General features: G+C 47.5%; 1 protein-coding gene across 1 annotated transcript in view; it reads left to right on the forward strand.

The window, feature by feature from the left end:
• Positions 1–20,034, forward strand: part of LOC133356477 (collagen alpha-1(VII) chain-like) — a 103,319-nt gene that overhangs the window by 8,570 nt on the left and 74,715 nt on the right. Inside the window, exons 5-8 of the mRNA XM_061574008.1 lie at positions 12,468–12,530; positions 13,568–13,627; positions 17,151–17,186; positions 18,807–18,851. Coding sequence (XP_061429992.1) covers positions 12,468–12,530; positions 13,568–13,627; positions 17,151–17,186; positions 18,807–18,851 — 204 coding nt within the window. The remainder of the gene's footprint in view (positions 1–12,467; positions 12,531–13,567; positions 13,628–17,150; positions 17,187–18,806; positions 18,852–20,034) is intronic.

The following is a 20,034-nucleotide window of genomic DNA, read 5'->3' on the forward strand; positions in this document are numbered from 1 at the left end:
GACAAATTGTCATGTTAATAAATACACAGGGTGTGATGACACAAAGTAGTTGCACTTACGTGCCCGTGTTTCATTTGTGTTTCGATGATTTATCTTCGAAGAAATCTGGCGATGGCTCGCACCCCCAGAGAGGGCATCCCACACCACCAGGAGGCACATGCGCCCCAGGTTAAGGACCCACTGGTCTGTGTGTACGGCTGCTTATGCAGCTTTACTCTTCAACCAGCAGATGGGGAAATAGTCCAGAAGATTTCAATCCACATCACAACTGTTTTCTTTTAGCGTGTAAACGCACCCATTTGACACATGTTGGACGATCCATACATAGGCGTATGTTACAATCCACAGCTTTTATCGATTCGTATTAATTCTCGTGATCACATTGCACGCGTCGAATCGCGTGTGAGAAATACAAATTAGATGGAACTAAAGTATTCCTTCCTAACGTCACATTTGGGCTGACGAAATGAGCGACAATTGTACAAACGAGCTGAAAACAACCTTGACAATACACTCGGAGACTCATTTAACGGCTGTGCAAATATGAATCACATGCCTACTTTAACATTGATCATTGCACTCAATGTGCCCGCATGTCACCGCTTGGGAGAACGTATGACAGCGCTTACTGTGATTGCACAACGCATGGAAATTAAACACTCGGCTTACGTTTGGGATAATGCAGTGAGAGCGACTTAACCCTTTGCGAGACGTCTGGCAAGTTGCAGGCTGGGGGTCCCATTCAACCGCTGAATCTCGGAACGCGCGAGCGGTTTAATATTATTCTGAGAGGCGTAGCGCAGTTGTTCTTGAAGACGTCGCACTCACCGCAGAGAACCGTAGCGACACGACCGCACTACTCTACGATAGCTGCAGCCAAACTGTGCCACACGCCCTCCCGCGCGGCCTCGTGGGAGCCTCGGGACGTCTTCCGACAGTTTTTGTGACGACCTACGTCGTCGCAATGGGAAAGGGTTAACATTTCAGACACCGTACGAATAAGGTGGCAACAATGAAAATAAATGTTACGTTTTTTTTCTCATCGTTCCATCTCCGCGGGCGACCGTCACTCTTGAACGCGTTTTCTACCTTCGCCTGCCATTCCGTCACCAGCCTCATCAGTTGGCCATCGCCGCGTGGTGACGAACTTTGCCCACTTGTGTTTTCTCAGTCAGCGTAACGGTCTCTGGTTCTCGTCTCCTCCCTGAATCACGTGCTCCTCCTCCTCCTCCTCATCTCTCTCGGAGTAAATTACCAGCGCGCAGCTCTTCTCGCCGAACAAGATAATACTATATTGCGGTAATTGTTCTTTTTTGGAAGGCACAGAGGGAGAGAGAAAGGGAGAGAGAAACTAACAGGAGTTTAAATTATGTATGATAAACTTTGCTTAATTAAATTTTAATCCCACATTCGAAAATAATCAGTTCAGCTTTGTCCAAAATCCTGATTAGCAGTCTCCCGAAAAAAAGTTTTGAGACTTGGTGAGCCCTTAATGGTGAACAATCTAAAAAAATCATTGAGTTCAATAGTTCTCATCTGTTCAGATGAGCATGTGACATCACTCATCCCCCACGAGGGTCAGTTGTGGAAATTCCAAATTCCTGTGGCGGGGGTCGGTTTTTACATCGGATGACCATTTTCTGACGTCATATAAATCTGCACTCCCTGTGGCGACGCTGGTGGGTTGACGATTGGTCCAGTCGCCCCTTTGGCTCGGATTTGTTGGATTTGAATTGGTGGCGTTTTCATTGAGTGCACCGAGAGCTCTGCTCCAGTGCCACCCAGCCGTATAAAGCAACGTTGCAGCGCTATTGCCATGGACACGACTCCACCGTGAACCTGGCGGCCAGGCTATCATTCCCAGCCACGGCTAAGTCTGAATGGTAAGTGATTCCTGAATCGGTCCTGGCCCGTAATTCTACCCTCCAACCCCCCACCCCGACCACCGCCCCCCCCCCCCCAACGCGCCCCCTCCCACCCACCAATTACCACTCCCTTTGACCAAGCAGTACTAACCAGGGTGGTGAAGTATGGCCAAAAATTCCCAATGACCAGGGGCAGTGATAAATTAACAAAGGGGTGTTTGCAAAACGTGCCAACTAGTCACTCCTTCGGCACACTATCCATCACACAGTGGTGCTGACGGAGCGTCCAATTGGCACGTTGTGTCTACGTGACAAACCTCGCTAAATTGGCCGTGTCGGGTGGTGGCGGGTTTAACGACGCATTTACATTCACGCGATCTAACCCAACAGCAACGAAACCTTTTGTTACGGAGGGAGGAAAATCTCTCTGCGACGAATTCACTTCTCGCCAGCCAGCCAGCCAGCACATCCGGCGTCCAGCCCGGTTGCTTGCTGCGAAGCGTTGCCGCGTAGGGGGGAGGTTGACGATACAGGAATGTGCGTGCCCCTTAAAATGTGGGCAGCAGCGTCTGGTTATTGAGGCTTCCATCGCGGATTCTTGTTTGCGCCCCATTAAGAGATAACCTTTTGGAGCGATCTCGGCAAGGCGTGCTCGAATCTCGGGCACGCTTGACTTATCGGATACGCTTTAATGTGTCCGCTGCCTACGAGACGTAGCACTGCCCACCCGCCCGCCATCCAATGCAGGAATGAGATTTGTTGTCATTCTTTTTTTTCCTCCTGCAAATCTGTTGCCGTGCAAGATGTGTGAACGGGCTGCCTTTTAAATGATCATGCGTGCCTTTGGGATGTAATCCCAAATCCTGCTTGGCACGGTTTCTCTCCGTCTGCTAAAAGCAGCTTGGAGTGGCGCTTGACCTTAAAATTGTTGACCCCCCCTTTTTTGGCCCGTGTTGGAAATTCCACATTCGTTTTTTTTAACCGGTGTTGGAAATTCCACATTCTACTTTTTTTGGCCAGTGTTGGAAATTCCACATTCCACTTTTTTTGGCCAGTGTTGGAAATTCCAAATTCCTTTTTTTTGAGCGGTGTTGGAAATTCCACATTCATTTTTTTTTGGCCGGTGTTGGAAATTCCACATTACTATGCTGAGGGTGACCAACGATCTCTCTGAAGACCAGACGACTTTGAACTTCCCATACAACGGTTCTAGTTTTCGTCGAACCTGGAGGGAAGATGAGCCAGATCATCACTCTCACTTCTCCTGACGTCGCTGGGGACCAACCACACTTTTCTGGCAGCAGCAGCAGCAGTCCTCCATTGTTGATCGGGTTAAGGACCGATCGTCCCTGTGTCCCATGAGATGCAGGGATGATCGTTTTCTTACGTGCATTTTTTTTGTCCGCTTTATTTACGTATAATATTTTTTTTTATGATTTGCTAAGTAGTGGGTTTTTTGTTTTTGTACCATCTGTGTAAGGGACTGGCTAATTGATGTTGCAGCGTTGTGGGATGCAATTGCATGAATGACGCTTTTTAAAATTTTAATTATTATAATTATTAGCGCCTCCTCCTCCACTCCATCAGTCCACCTTCTATCTCTGTTTTCTCCCACGAGTGTTGCCATTGCTTTTGCTGGATTTCCCGTTTGGTGGCTTTCATCCCACATAACCGTACTGTTGCAGTTTGAGTACCTAAATGACATCGAACTTTTTTTTGTTCGGCAACATTCATGGCTGCCTTTTTTCTCCCCAGTGTTTGATCTTTAGACGCCATGTTAGGTACTCATTTCAGGCTGAGTCAACCTCGGCGAGACACAGAACTGGTTCAGATGTTGCTCGCTAATGATATTAGCCACGGCTGGGAATCAGACCCAGGTTAGCTGGTTTCATAATGCGTACATAAACACACAAGGTCACACCCTCACACAGATGCACACACACCCTCGAAAACACCCATACTCACATGCACACATTCACACAGACACGCACGCATACAGTCACACACACACACAAACATGTGCACACTCACATTCTCACACTTACACACACACACTCACTCGTACAGCCATACGCACATGACAAACTCACTCACACCCACAGACACAGACGAAGATCCCCAGTATAGCCTTAGCAGACTGTTGGGGCAAGTGCTGTTTGCGAGCAGCGCATGTGAAGGTCGGCACGGCACACGAGGGGGTGGATGGCCAGCAACACGCCCGGCCAGCCGCCTTTGTCTCCCCAGTGGCGATGTTGACGCAGCGCATCAGATACTCATTTGAGGCTGAGTCGACCCAGGGGAGGACTGGTTCAAATGTTCGTCACTGCTACCGCTCCCCACACAGACACACATGCACAAACACACAGACACACATGCACAAACACACAGACACATTCACAAGCACACAGACACATTCACAAACGCACAAACACACATTCACAAACGCACCGACATATTCACAAACGCACAGACACACATTAACAAACGCACAGACACATGCACAAACACACAGACACACAATCACAAACACACAGACATTCACAAACGCACAGACACACATTCACAAACACAGACACACATTCACAAACGCACAGACACACATTCACAAACACACAGACACACATTCACGAACACAGACACGTGCACAAACACACAGACCCACATTCACAAACACACAGACACACATTCACAAACACACAGACCCACATTCACAAACACACAGACACACATTCACAAACACATAGACACACATTCACAAACACACAGACACACATTCGCAAACGCACAGACACACACAAACGCACAGACACATTCACAAACGCACAGACACGCGCACCCCCGCATCCACATCGACACACACGCACGCACAATTCAGACACTGTCACACCTGCACACCTGCACACGGGCACACTCACCGACACACACACACGCACGACATACACCCCACACAGAGGTGGCCTGCAATAAGGAGTCGGCTCCGTGTGGCCCCTAGAGATCCGCCGTCACGTCTCCACAGCTCGTTAGGTGTGACGGGCGCCGGGGCTGCCTGCGAAGATACGCAGCGGAAATTCCAGGGCCGCTTTGCCGCTCGTAACGCTGCGGTGGTCTGATAGCCAACCCCGAGAGCATCCTCCGAGTCCTGAAGCCGCTGGCTCGAGAGAGACAGAGGACGACACCCGCCTGGCTTCCAGGCATCCGTTGTGTTACGTGTCGCGGTTTTGTCGGCGCTCGATTCGCGGTCGGAAGGGCATGAGTTCAACTCACGTTGAGTCGAACTCGACCCTCCGGGGGGTCGATAAAATAACAAGCTTTTTGACTTAAGACTTTCGTGACTGCAGGAATCCATATTCTTGGTTCTTTCGGTAAGGTCACGTAGAAAAAAATAAAAGTAAATAAAATAAAATTATTTTATATTTTTTATTTTATTTACTTTTATTTTTTTCTATTTTATTTACTTTTATGTTTTATATATATCCGATTCGCTCGGTTGGCTTATATAAAATATAAAAATTAAAGTAGATAAAATCTAAATGAAAATTAATTTTATTTAATTCACTTTTAAAAAATATATATTTCTATGTGACTTCACCGAAACAACCAGAACATACAAAAAATGAGCGCCGATTCGTAGCGGCTTGTAATGCCGTGCAGCGGACCCGGGTCTGTGTGTGTGCTGTGAAGGAATGTGGAATTCCTGCCACGATCTCAGGGCCACCGATCCGAGACACTTTGGAAGGAGCGCCGGGGTTGGGCCCGGTGTTTTTTGTGTTCATCATGATCGTCGCTATCGATAACGACGTTACTAATCATCAATGTCATCCTCGTGATCATCATCATCCCTCTGGAGTCGATAAAACTGGTAACACGTTGTAGAAACAATGATCACTGTTGACTTTTCATTTGTTGTCCTTCCCCCGCACTTCCGATTCGCTCGGTTGGCTTCGTACGTTGCGAAAGAAGTTCAACGTACATGGGTGGCTCACAGTCGCTACGTCGGAGATATGAGCTAGTGCCTCCTGAGATCCTGCGCTTAAGTCACCAGCTATTACAGCTACCTTTTTGACGCGAGACCAGTTGATTGATGGGTCCTCAGTGCGGTTACCATTGACTGCACAAAGCAATCCCAGCACATTACCGCAGAAAATTACCACAGCGTGGATTTTTCTCCGGGTACTCCGGTTTATCCCCTCCACATTTGGAATCAACTTCGTGCGTTTTAGAGTATTTGGCTGCTATAAATTTCCACGCGATGATAGGCCGCTTCGTTGAGCTATCATAGCGGCCAGTTCTTCCTAAAAAGAGCTACATAGCTCAGTGGGTCTTACCTTATAAAATAAAATAAAACAATTTAGTTTAAAATACACTCCGCTTGCTTCACAGTGCAAGTTAACGATGGTGGACGCGTGCCAGGCGTCAGGGTCCAACATTTTCCAAATTAAAAAAAGCGACTTGCGAACTCCACACTGATTGGGAAGCGGCGTAGCAACATCGCCCCCCTACTGTGAGACTTAGCAGTACGCCCCCTGCCCGAGAAAGAGGCTTTGGAGACTCCACGAGGCTTTTCTCGAGTGAATGAATGTCGGGAGACCGCTACACAGTTCGTGCTCGGGGCCGGTGCGGTCAGTCGGTTGCGATGCAACGGAACGCGCCTTGAACCTACAGAAATTCGTTTTCGTTTCAGATGATGCAAAAGTGCACCGCTCCAGTGGCTTGCTAATGTCGGAAGGAAGAGCGTTCCAGACAGACATTATCCCAGCAGCAAAAGTAGCTACACGTGTAGTAGCTACGGCCCCCGCACTTTCAAGGGCCCCGCGCTAAATGCTTTTAAGCTATCAATTCCGTTTCAGTGATTCTGCACTTGCTATATTACTATAGTACTATACTGCCTTCAACTTTTATGAACGACTGGGTGTTTAAGGTTAGCAATTTGTCATCTTATCTGGCTGTATAGCAAATGAAAAAAAAATACAATTACTTTATTATGCAAGTTAAACATATGTGTTTTAATATTTATGTGTTTTTTTATTTTATTTTAGGGCCCCTTTATAACACATGCCACAGGCCCCGCACTAGCTTAATCTGGCACTGGTTCCAGACGGCCACAGAAACGCATCCGCCACCACCGCCGCCGCTGCTGCTGCTGGAGGATGACCACCGGAGTGTCACGTGATGGTGGTTTATGCTCCTTGACGAGATCAGCGAGCCATCATGGTTCATTTGTGGCGAGCTCTTTGCGGTGTAATGAGTGCGACCCTTATAACGTATTATTCGTTCGGAAACCGGAAGCCTATGCAGCTCTCGGCGAGCGAGTGAGCGAGGGGGGAGAGGTGATTTGGTGGTGGGGGGCCTCGCTGTCCTGCGGGCAATCCCAGAATTTAAAGAGCGCGGGCGCCTTTTATTGAACGGCCCGGAGAACGTGATGCGACCGCGTGATTATAATGGATTCGGGGATGATCATTAGTGAGTCAATCGTCGCGAGATCACTCGGAGATAAGAACCCACCGGCTCATTCTTCTGCACCCCCCCCCACACACACACTGTGGATGGGGCGGTGATACCGCCGAGCGGGGAGAGTGCGTGTCTCTTGTGTTGCAGCAGCGGCTCGTGGTTATAGCCCCGTGGCCACACGCGTTAATACTGCTGCGGGTGTGTTAACAACCAATGATGCTTTCCTAGGTAAATAAATGTCATCAAGTCAATTTGCACAAAATCTGTTGCTGCTAGGACTGGGCAAAAAAAATTGTAAATTGCTATGCGAGATTATCAACGGGGGAGACTAATTATACGATTGGCATTGCTATGGATAACACCGGGCCCCTGCCATATTAAAGTCGATGTTCAACCGCTCGCTCAACGTGGCCAAGGGAGGGAAGCGTTTCGCCATTCTCGTTTATTGTACAGAGAGAGGCTTTGGCCTGACTGCCAGTTAAGTGATGGTGTTGATATTGGGTCTGACAAAACAATAACTTTGGAGTGGCTGAGAAAAAAGTGAATTGTGGCATGCAATTATTTTCGTATGACCAGTGGGCAAATTTGGCCTCAAGGAAAAATGAATAGATCAATGTAGCTCTCATGCTTTGGACACAATATTGCTTGTCGTTTTCTTTTATACTGCTGTCGTTTATGGCAATTGATGACCGTATTGGACATATCTCTGTAAAAATATTCATATCCTGACTGAGCACGTGAAAGAAATCTTCTCTTCCCGTCATATAAAAATACGCTGAATCGTGAAAACAAAGTTAAGATTTACGAGTAACGGTCTATATATATTTTTTTACTTCTGTCAAAGTGTCTCCCACCTCAAATGAGAGATGGGCCAGCGGTCGTATCAATTGTGCCAGTGGTGGAAATTCCATATTCCCATGGCGAGGGCGAGTCCAGCTCAGTAAATTATCAGCGCCATCACGGTCACCAGCATGTTTTGACCTTGCCAGCATCTTTATCTTCATGATTAGAAACCAAAACCTCAAAAGGTACTTTCTGCTCAAATGAGCATCTCTTGGTTATGGCTCTTAGCCAGTGGGTGAAATTCCACATTCTTATGGTTGGGGCGAGTCTATCCACAGGACAACAACCGTTGACTGTCCCACGAAGCGTGCTCTATTTTATCGACCCTACTGGGAGGCATGATGATGATGGATGGGGCTGAGTCAACCCCCAACCAGGATGTGACCTCGGAACCTTCTGATTGCGAGCCGCTCGCTTTAGCGTTGAGCCACCACCTGGCCGGATGTGATTGGTCGTCAGTCACGATCATCCCTTCATTTATAATTTGTTAATTTTAAATGTTTGCATGATTAGCGCGGTTGGCTACGTACGGGGATACATCGGCAGCCATGCGTTGGCGTTAATAGGTGCTCGCAAACATCACCTTCACCAACAAGTCTGTAAGCGATACAGGGACTGTTGATCTGGCAGTTGTGCTGGTGGTGCTGGTGATGGTGCTGGTGATGGTGGTTGCGATGGCAGTGAAAGTGGAAGTGGCACGTGCTCTGTAATTCATGTAATATTTCAATTTGCAATATACTTTTAAGTGCCGTGAATTTTAAAATTCAACAAGAGCCATCAATTTCCACCAGACTTGCAACCGATAAAAAAAAAATGTGTTGCAATTCACACATTTGGGTGAGAATAAAAAAAAAGCTAATTCCCATCGGGAGCCAATGTGTGAATAATTCAGTGCCTTCCCATGAAATGTTGATTATATGGAAATTAATTTTATGCCTATAATCCACCTACCTCCACCCTACATCCCTACCCCCGCATGCAGCTGAGACCTCCTAATCCATGCCTTCATCGCACGCCATCTCGACAAGTCTCAACGCCCCTCTCCTCTGTGGCTCACCCAAACCCATCGCCAAAACAACTTACATCCTCAGCCTTTTCTCTCCCCCCACCCCCACACTCGACAAATACGCGTTGCGCTTCCCCTAATCCTCAGGAACGCCTCCACTGGCTGCCAATCATCTCAGATCCTGGTTCGGCACACAAGTTGCCCTGCGTCCTCGTCGGCGTTCACCGTTGCGCCGGAGAGCCGCGCGGCGCGGTTTGCGTCTCGTACCCCCCCCCCCCCCCCCACGTCATTTGGCACAATGCGGATACCCCGATGCGCGAATGGAAACCTAAAAAAAACTCTCCAGTAGCGGTGCGACTGTGGGTGTCGTCCAGAACAGACCGTGACGACGTATAACGACGCAATGCCCCGGTCCACAAATACGTCGGAGACATCGCAGCGACACGCTCCTCCGCTGTCTCCTGACGCGGTTATCTGACTTGACCACTTGAATGTGAAATTGTAGTCGTTGTTCTCTGCAGCTACATCAGCCGCACGACAAGAATAGGTTTGGCACGATGTCCGACGCTTCCCACCACGTTTCGCTCGCCATGCCAGAGCTCGCAGCACGGGGAGCGGTGAAAGTTCGTAAAACACTCCAAACAACGATTACAACAATGCACGGTTGAACGCAAAACACGACCGTACAGATCCTGTGTGAACTCATCACTGCCCAACCAGCACCACTCCTCTCCAATCTCGCTCGACTCTCCTCCACGTGTTTTCCGCTCCGGGCATCCGTCAAATCTACGAGTCGATCTCCGCTCAGTGCGACGTTACTCCTTCTACTCTGCGGCCTACTGTGGTCTGGAATTCATACCCTCTTGGTGTCCACGTGACCAATGCCCTACCCTTGTTCAAGTTCAGGCTCAAGACCTTCCTATTTTCCTCTACCTATGACTGGCTGCCTGTATCCGATTTAACAAATTGCCACTGCCCTATCTTCCCACCCACCAGTGAGCATTGCTTCTTCTCTCCTGTAAAGTGCCTGCTCTTTCGTAACAACAACACAAGTTCAACCCGTTCATCAATAACACTAAGCTAAATATAGATAATAGTAACCGTTTCAGGCAATGACCCTTCATAGCAGTCACGGTCTGTTTGTCTGCAATAAAGATGGGCCATTTCCCAAAATGTTGCATATTATATATAAAATGTCATTTCATGGCGGGGTTATTGATGAATGTGTTGATTTACTGTAATTTGAGCTTGTGTAGCACTGCCAATGTTCTATAAAAACTAAATCTTATTTACTTAAAATGCCTACACTCGGAGGAATGGCTCACTGCAAATAACAATCATCAAACTTCAACAAAAAGGCCCCATTCAAAAAATAATATTGTACTCTATTGCCTCCCAGGTTATTAATTTGTTATTCACAAATGCCTACTCGTTTCAATGAGTATATAGGCACATTATGGAAATGTGAGGTCATATTTCGATTTAAAAGTAATTACCAAACATTCGTTCAAGTAACTGTAATCATGAAATTCATAACTGTAACACAGTTGATGTGATCAAGTTGAAATTAAGCTCACGAGATGTTTGCCAATAATTCCACCAATTGCTTGGCAACACTGTTGATCGGAATACCCAGTGGGGCATGGCGGGTGAGCTTTTCCACTTTAGGAAGGGGCAGCCGTTAGTGATATGAAAGTGGTGAAGCTTTTATTTCGTCTGAAGATGCGGTCACAGCTTTCCGGCTCAAATCAAATGCTGCTCTTCAACAGATTGTCCAGGCAGGTTGGTCGGCCGATGATGGGCAACGTTCTTATTTAACTCCATTGCTTGTTACGTGGAGGAGATAGCAATGTTGTTTGTTCACAGTATTTGTTATCGTTATTGATGTATTATGTTATTGTATGCAATTAATATTATCGCATTATAAGTAAGTAGGAACATTTGATATTGCACACTGTTATGAGTCCATTTAACACGTAGGCTTTCGCGACCAATATTATTCATAATCAACGTTTTCGGCAAAGCTGACCCTTTGCGTCCGACCTGTAATGAAGGACTCAATCCATGAAAGCACGGTACCCTGCATGCCATAAGCAGTTCGAAGGTGGCTGACTAAGATGTTACGATCAACCACGTCAAACGCAGAAGACGGGTCTAGTAAGCAGAGTAGTGTGACTTCACCACAGTCAGCTGCAATGGGGGTGTCGTGGATGACCTTCAGCAGTGCCGTCTCTGTTGAGTGGCCACGTCGGTATGCCGATTGAAGGCTTAGAACGAGGCTGTTTCGCTCGAGATCAGCTGTAAGCTGACCACATACCTCTCGACTATTTTCGAACATGAATGTCAAATTGGAGATTGGCCTGTGGTTACTCTTGTCGGAGGGGTCTGCTATTGCATGGCGCCGGCTCTTTGGTAGAAAAATCCTGCGTGGAGTGAAGCATTACACATACTCGCGATGAAAGGCAGAAGCTCTGGAAGAAACTCCTTCAAAATGTGCGTCGGCATTGGGCCCAGTGCACAGGACTCTGTTGGACCGGCCATGATGATCCTCCGGATTTTCGTACAGCTGTAGATGGCACGAACATACCCAGAAGGGCCTGGCCTGGCGGCAGAAATGACTCAGGAGCATTGCCTTCCGTTTCTCGACAAACGGCAGCAACCTTCTGAGTGATGATAATTTAATTAGGTCCTGCACTGACGGGGAATTTGCGCTGTTTGCTATTGCGGCAGGCACTCGTTGAAAGCGTTTCAGCATTTTCGCTACGATGCAGTTCTTTTATTTGGGAACACTTCGCAAGATGCAGAACGCGCACCGTTATAACACAGACCGCGTGCACCATTATAACGCAGAATGCTCACCGTTATAACGCGGAATGCGGCACCGTTATAACGCGGAATGCGGCACCGTTATAACGCGGAATGCTCACAGTTATAACGCGACGCACGCGCCGTTATAACGCGGTTTCTGAGCGGTCGATGACGAACTACATTCTCGAGTTCCGCAGCTAAGCTGTGCGATACAGACACGGAATGATGCGGTAAAGTGGCGGCGGCGGCGTTATACCCTCATCTCACTTCTTTGTCCCGCCTTGGGATGACTGCTGGATGATTGTACGGCGCAAATGCGGTTCCCAGCTTGCATTTATATTTTTGTTATTCATGCACTGCAATGTGTGCGCAGTAATTGCTCGCTTAACGCGCTTTTCAGCTTAACGCGCGGAACTTTTACGGAACGCATCTACTGCTCCTACCACACTGCCAGCGCATTGAACGATGACTCGCTGTGCATTTCTTTCATTTCCCAGGGACCACCGGGCCCAACTGGACCCAGAGGAGAACCAGGACCGCCAGGACTCAACGGAGAAAAGGTTAGCACGACTACCAGTCGAGTCTTTTTTGATAAACTCAGTCAAGGGGGATGCAGTGCAAGAAAGTCAAACGGCTCACAACTTGTCGCTACACACCTGGGCTGTGCTTCGTTGATGGTTGTGCAACGTCACAAGGCAGTGTCTGCGTAGTTACAATGCAACGTCTGTGTAGTTGAAATGCAACGTCTGTGTAGTTGTTGCAATGAAGCGTCTGTGTAGTTGCAATGCAATATCTGTCAGTTTGCAATGAAGTATCTGTGTCATTACAATGCAATGTCTACATTATTGGAATGCAATCTATAGGTTATTGCAATGCAGGGTATGTGTTTTTGGAATGCAATGTCTGTGTTATTGGAATGTCTGTTATTGGAATGCAATGTTTACGTTATTGGAATGCAATCTCTATGTGATTGGAATGCGATCTCTATGTGATTGTAATGCAATGTCTGTGTGATTGGAATGCAAGGCCTGTGTTGTTGGAATTGAATGCCTGCAAAATTGTAATGCAATGTCTATGTTATCGTAATACAATGTCTACATTATTGCAATGCAATGTCTATGTTATTGTAATGCAATGTCTACATTATTGCGATGCAATGTCTATGTTATTGTAATGCAATGTCTATGTTATTGCAATGCAATGCCTACGTTATTGTAATGCAATGTCTACATTATTGTAATGCAATGTCTACGTTATTGCAATGCAATGTCTACGTTATTGCAATGCAATGTCTACATTATTGTAATGCAGTGTCTATGTTATTGTAATGCAATGTCTACATTATTGCAATGCAATGCCTATGTTATTGCAATGCAATGTCTATGTTATTGCAATGCAATGTCTACATTAATGCGATGCAATGTCTATGTTATTGCAATGCAATGTCTACATTATTGTAATGCAATGTCTATGTTATTGTAATGCAATGTCTATGTTATTGCAATGCAATGTCTATGTTATTGTAATGCAATGTCTGCATTATTGCAATGCAATGTCTACGTTATTGCGATGCAATGTCTACGCTGCGTTCTTCTAGGGTGGACCAGGCCTGGGTCTCCCTGGCCTGCCTGGCCTCCCTGGCACAGACGGACAGACGGTACCAATCGCACCTCACCTCCTCCTCCTAACTCAACCCCCGCCCGGTCCCACGTGGCTCACTCGCACGCACAGAGCAAGCGGCGTAGCTCCCTCTGCTGCGCCGCAGCGATTTCCGTCAAACAAATCGCGTACACGAGCCAGGTCACCGATGTCACCCAGCCAGCGAGTGGATAGGCGCACGAGCCATCGTAGCGTCGCGGCTAACTTGACCGCCGCGGCTGCGGGCGGAAACGGACGACTCTTCTTTCTGTCTCGAACTTATTTCACGCCACAGCCCCGTCCATTACAAGAGGGCAGCGAACTGAGGCTCCCTTTGCAATTCGTCCGGATTTTATTTTAGTTTTCATTATTCTTAGAATGAAATCCCAATTTGCCGCGCGCTACGGGCACCACGCTATGAGATGACCACGTGTACCAATTAGAACGCTACCAGTGAGCGGTGGCATGGCCACAGAGGTTGACGTCACAGCACCATCCGTCAGGAGGTGGTGAGGCGGTGGATAAGCGGTAGGGGGCATTGGCCACTCGTTGCACAGGTTCACGGTAATTATAACACACGTAGGCTTTTACGCGGCACTGTTGTCCATGATAAAAGTTAACTTTTATCGGTTAGATCTTGTAAATATGAATGTGTCAGTAAAACCTCGCCACCACCCGACACAGCCAATTTGTGAGGTTTGTCACGTAAACAAAACTCGTTCAGCACACCGCCTGTGTGTTGGAGAGTAAACACGCAACATTTACAATTCGAGTGTGACGTTTTGCTGGTGATTATCGAACCAGGCGGTTGTAAAGCATGTTCTGTTAACGAGATAAACCTTACTAATTGACCGTGTTGGGTAGTGGCTGGTATAACGACACATTTATATATCCGCGATCTACCCCCCAAAAAAACTACTTTATTATGTTGTAATTATAATAATACTGATTCTGATAAATCTAATTCTGGATGCTACACACCATCTGCTTCACTCTCATTGGCCGTCAAGCATCCCGTGACGTCATTTCGCACGAGCAGGCCACTGTGCGTCGTTATTAGGGTCGAAATCTCCCAAGTTGCAAAATCGCATCGGACGTGACTCAATTGGGATTAGGCAGAGCATTTCTCCCCCCCCGACCCGCTACCTGCGGCAAACGTAACCGGCCAAAGGTCGGTCTCGCAGACAAAACTTCCCATTGGTTTCTTGAATTCTCGCCTAGCTTGATCAAAAGTGAACTTGACACTATTTTTGGTCACTTCGCTAGCCCCTCCTCCTGTTGATTGCCCCGCAAAAAGTGCTCATTGCCGCTTGTCGGTAAAACCATAGGCAAGTTCGTAATGCAATGTTGGTGCTCTTTGTTGTATTCTTTTTTTTTATTTTATCCCAAAAACGTGCAGCCGACTTCACGTCAAATCCGACGAAGAGTCCGTTTGGAACATTGGCAGAGCGGCCACTTGTCCAACATTAAAAGAGAGAAACGCAGATTTGCCCAAGACAACATTTGTATGCTCGAGAATGTATTTGCTCTACATCAGCACGTCACCCACTCCACCTCTGTTTATTTATCATCGCGTATTTTTTTTTGTTGCCTGTTTGTTTACCAATACTCTCGTTTCTCTATTATATTATGCGCACCGCAACTTTGTGGTCGTTCTTTACATTGCCTGGAGACCCGCGCACACATGAAGGTGTATTATTTGCATAACAAGCAGCATTGCTCTCCATATTCATATGCAAAATGATTATAATTACACATTCAGCCCATCTGTTCATTGGTACAAATGTGAATCCGGACCTTGGGAAGGGGGGGGCGGTGAGAACGCGTGGCGGGCGAGAGTTTTGGAGTTCGTGAGACTTTGGCTGGCGCTGCTGCTGCTGCTCTTGCGGCGTTTTCACGCCCCGCGGGGGATTTCTTGTGATTTGCAAGGCCCTCGGTGAGGACTGGCGCCACGCGATCCTTGGTGCCGCGGGTTGGAGCGCGTGACTCGCGGCCGCAAGGTTGCGAGTTCGAATCCGGCCCTGGGGGCTGATCGCGAGTCATCGTGAATCGGTTCATCTGTCGTCATCGTCGATCTATGATCATGAATCTGTCATCATCATCATGCCTGTCATCAGTTTATCATCATCGGTCTGTCATCAATGTATCATCATCATTAATCTGTCATCAATATGTCATCAATATATCACCATCATCAATCTGTCATCAATATGTCATTAATCTATCATCTTGATCTTGATCAATCTGACTTCATCAATCTATCATCATCAATATATCATCTATGTATCATTATATCATTAATGAATTATCAATACATAATCCATCATCAATAAATCTTCAGTCGTCAATCAAATAACTCCGTCATCAATCTTGATATGAAGCTTTCGTGACTGCAGGAATCCATACTCTCTGATTCTTTCGGTAAAGTCACGTGGGTAGAAAAAATAATAAAAGAAAACACGACGTTTCGGTCGCAACACAAGCGCCACTGATCATCGACATGCTTGAGGATGTCTCGTGGTCATCAAGAGATGCTGAACTCCCCTGGGTTCACACCCATGTCCTGGCACGATCCCCCAGCCGTGCGTCGGCGTCCCTCGGTGCGCCGCGCGGGGGGCGGGGTGGGGGGGGCAACCCGCAGATCTCCGCTCAAATCCGTGGGGGCAGTCGCCAACAAAGACGCGACGATGTTTGTGACATTGCGACGCGCGACCGTGGTTGTGACAGGGAGACACAGCCGCGGTTGGGGGCTTCGTCGAGGAGACCGCTAAACGGTGGGATGCTTTGCCGCTGGCAAGGCATCGCCGTTCGCCTGTGCCAAGCGGAAAGAGCTGATGGTCTCGGCCTGGTCACCAGCGACTGTGAACAATTAACGCATCGTTTTTGAACCGGCTAAAATTAAAGCATAAAGTTTCGCCCCCCCTCCCCGCCCATCAACGTAGCTGCCCTTCCACGTCAAAAACAAAGAAAGCGTGTTCTACACATGCCATCAGCCACGCGGCCTTCTGGGAGTGCATCATTTCAGCAGCATTGGTCTCCTTGCGAGCATTCGCACCCACCAAGGAGTCGTCAACGTTGTCTTGTGGGCGGCTGCCGGCAGCAAGGTGGTGCACCGCCAGCTTGCGAGGGCTTTCCCGACGGGAACTCCAGTTGCCTCGTGGCGACCCCGATCGCGCGTTCACGATGTAATTATCGGCGCTCGAGGTGTTCCGCCGGTAACGCCACCCCCAAGGGAAAGCGTAAACAGGCGACGTTTTGGGCCATGACCCTTGTTCAGCGCACGTGCCGGGAAGAGCCGTCGCAGTGTCATCGACGAACGTGTTGAGTTTGTTTTTTGTTTCCGGCTGCTCGCTGCACCCACTGCCACCAAGGCATTGTCACACATTTAATGGGCAATATAATTGGTGATGTCTAAAAAAAATACTTTTTTTACATCAATATGGAGATCTTTCTTTCTTAGCTCATGACTCATGTAACGCATTTTAATGCAATCCATCACATTACAATTAAACTTTTATATCTTCTGTTTTTCAATGTTTTAGGGTCCAAGGGGCCCTGCCGGTGCTCCAGGCATTAAGGTAATTGTATTTTTTGTCTTCACAAATTCTCGACATCTCATTAACGCTGCTGCTTCAATGAAATTATACAGCGAATAGCAAGTCGACGAGAGGAATGCAAACACACACACACATGCAGAGACAAAGGTCCCCTGTGTAGCCTTTCTCCGGCTGTTGGGGCAAGTGCCGTTTGCGAGTAGCTATGCAGGCCTTAACCTCGCACGAGTGGCTATTGTGTCGCGAGCACCACGACGCTTGACTGCCTTTGTCTCCCCGGTGCCAATGTTTACGAGCCGCGCACCAGGTGCTCATTTAAGGCTTGCAGGCTGGAGGAGGGCAGGTTACCTAAACACGTCCTGGGGATCGGTGCGCAGATGTCGTCTGCCTACCAAGGGCAAGACAACACCAGATGGTGGCGGTGGCGGGAGTGATGATGGAGAGCGGTGGCGCAGTCGTTAGCGCTACGCTGCGCTACGAAACTGACGACCCGAGTTTGAATCCCGCCCACGGACGACTCCAGTGACGATTATCTGAACCGGTCCTAGACCCCCCTAGGCCGACTCAGCCTCAAATGGGTACCTGGTGGGGTTTGTAAAAATCGCCACTAGGAAGACAAAGGCGGCCGGGCATGGTGCTGGCCACCCACCCCCTCGTGTGCCGTGCTGGCCTTAATAGGTGCTCGCTAACAACACTTGCCCAAAAAGTATCTTGAGGCTATGCGTGACATCTTTGTCTTTGTCTGGTGATGATGGGACTGTTAGAGGAAACTGTGGGAGTCGGGTGCCGACTGCTCAACGATTGTGGATTCTGGCAGGAAAAAGGGAGCTGGGGCGAGTTCTGGTGGGATGAAAAAACATAATCAGCACATACTTGGTGCTATGAAGAAGGGCCGTTGCTTGACGTGTCACCCGTTGTGTTTATTAGTGTTATTCGTAAATGTGTGAGTTCATTTTTTACATGTATGCTGAACTTCTTTCACACCATTTGTAGCGAACGGTGCTAACCGGAGGTGCCTAAGCAGCACTGCCAATACAGCAGCAGCAGCACCAAATAGTTTTTTGGGGGATTTGGCGTCGGAGTAAAATGGAAAGCCACGATCGTCGATGTCTCCGAGATGGGACACGGCATATCGAGGAAAAGATCGGGGCCGTAACAACCTCGTGATGTCGATGCAGCTATTCATATCGTTTTGCTGCGATGCATTTCTACACGATAAGCCACTTTGTTGAGCTTTCATTTGTGACCAGGTCATTTCTGAAAAATAAGTTAATACCTCGGTGGGATTTACCTGGTAATGTAAACATAGTTTAGCTTCATTATTATATATATTTAAGTGATTTATTTACCTTTCCTATACTTTGCGCTGAAATCGTGTTTTTTGTATCGTTTGTTGTTGTAACGCTCTGACCCAGCCCCTACTGGACATCTGTGAAAAAGAGCTTTATAGCTCATCGGATTCCTCCTGCAGTATAAATAATCAGATTCTGCAATTCAGATTCTTGAATTTGGAATGATCTGAGAGACACGTTGACTCAAGGATCAACTCGCTGACCCACGTGTGCATATAATGGCACCGACGCCTCACTGCTCCTCTCTGTTAATGGTTGTAAAGAATAATTACTGTGAATTTTTATTTTACAGGGGGATTCCGGTTCACCAGGAAACCATGGGCCTCAAGGGGACAGAGTAAGTGTTCTCAAATTGTCACTCAACTCGCGTCGAATCACAAGTAGCTTTCAGTGATAATTGCACCATTCAATCCCCGAACCTTAATCCCTGGCTCTGTGATTGCATCTGCTCAGACAAGTGGAGGGGGCAATGCTTGTCTGTATGTATGCTGAACTTCTTTCACACCCTACGTAGCCAACCGCAGTAATCGGAGGTGCTATGGAAGGATAACAAACTAAACACAAAAAGCAGTCCTAAAGAAATGAGTTTCCAATCCAGATTTAACAGTGCATAGCTCCAGAGGTTTTCTTGTTTCGGTAGGAAGATCATTCCAGATGACCGCAGAAGCGCATCTGAAAGCACATGATGCACTGACCATCTTTGTTCGATTTTACATGATTATAATAATTATTATAGTCTGTTATTGAAGCAATCGTAGATAATGCTTTTGTGGAGTAATGGTAACTGACACACTGGACTTGCAATCCAGAGGCCACAAGTTTGATCTCCTGGTGTGGCAGTTGAAACACGGCAAGATGTCATCTCCCTTGCCTAATATAGAGGAGGTTGTGGGTTCGATCCCAACCCTGATGCCTGTATATTTGTAGTGCATGTTATCCACATGGTCACGAGGATTTCTCGCTGGGTCCTCCGGTCCCCCCCCCCCCCCCCCCACATTCAGAATCCACGTTAGTTTAAAGTATTTGGCCGCGATGCATTTCCACGTGATAAGCCACTTCATTAAGCTATAATTTGTGGCCTAGTCGCTTCTGATAAAGAGCTACATCGGTCAGTGGGCCTGACTTGGTGAAATAAAAATGGTATAGTTTTAGTTGAACAATGATGCAAGGTTTTTCAATCAACCCTCCACCCCCTCTATCTACCCAGAAGTCTCAATGGGTACAGCAGAGTTCAGTTGATTGGCAGGTCCCGTGGGGTGGGGTTGAGTGTGGGGACAACAGCTCCACCTCTTTCAAGACCGAAAGACTCTTCGGAAACAAAAGTCCAACATCGCCTCTGTCGCGTGTGATGTCATCAAGTAATTGCACGGCTGAACCTTTACAAACATTGTTTTTTTACTCTTTCAGTGATCGTGGTTAATATTGCAACAGTTGTTGAAGGGAGCTCACGCAATTCCCCAGTTCTAATTGCATTGCAAATTGTGCAGAAAAAAACAAATGCGGAATTAGAATTATTATGG

The sequence above is a fragment of the Lethenteron reissneri genome, chromosome 54, assembly GCF_015708825.2.
Source record: "Lethenteron reissneri isolate LAM-NWPU_2019-01 chromosome 54, ASM1570882v1, whole genome shotgun sequence".
NCBI lineage: Eukaryota > Metazoa > Chordata > Hyperoartia > Petromyzontiformes > Petromyzontidae > Lethenteron > Lethenteron reissneri.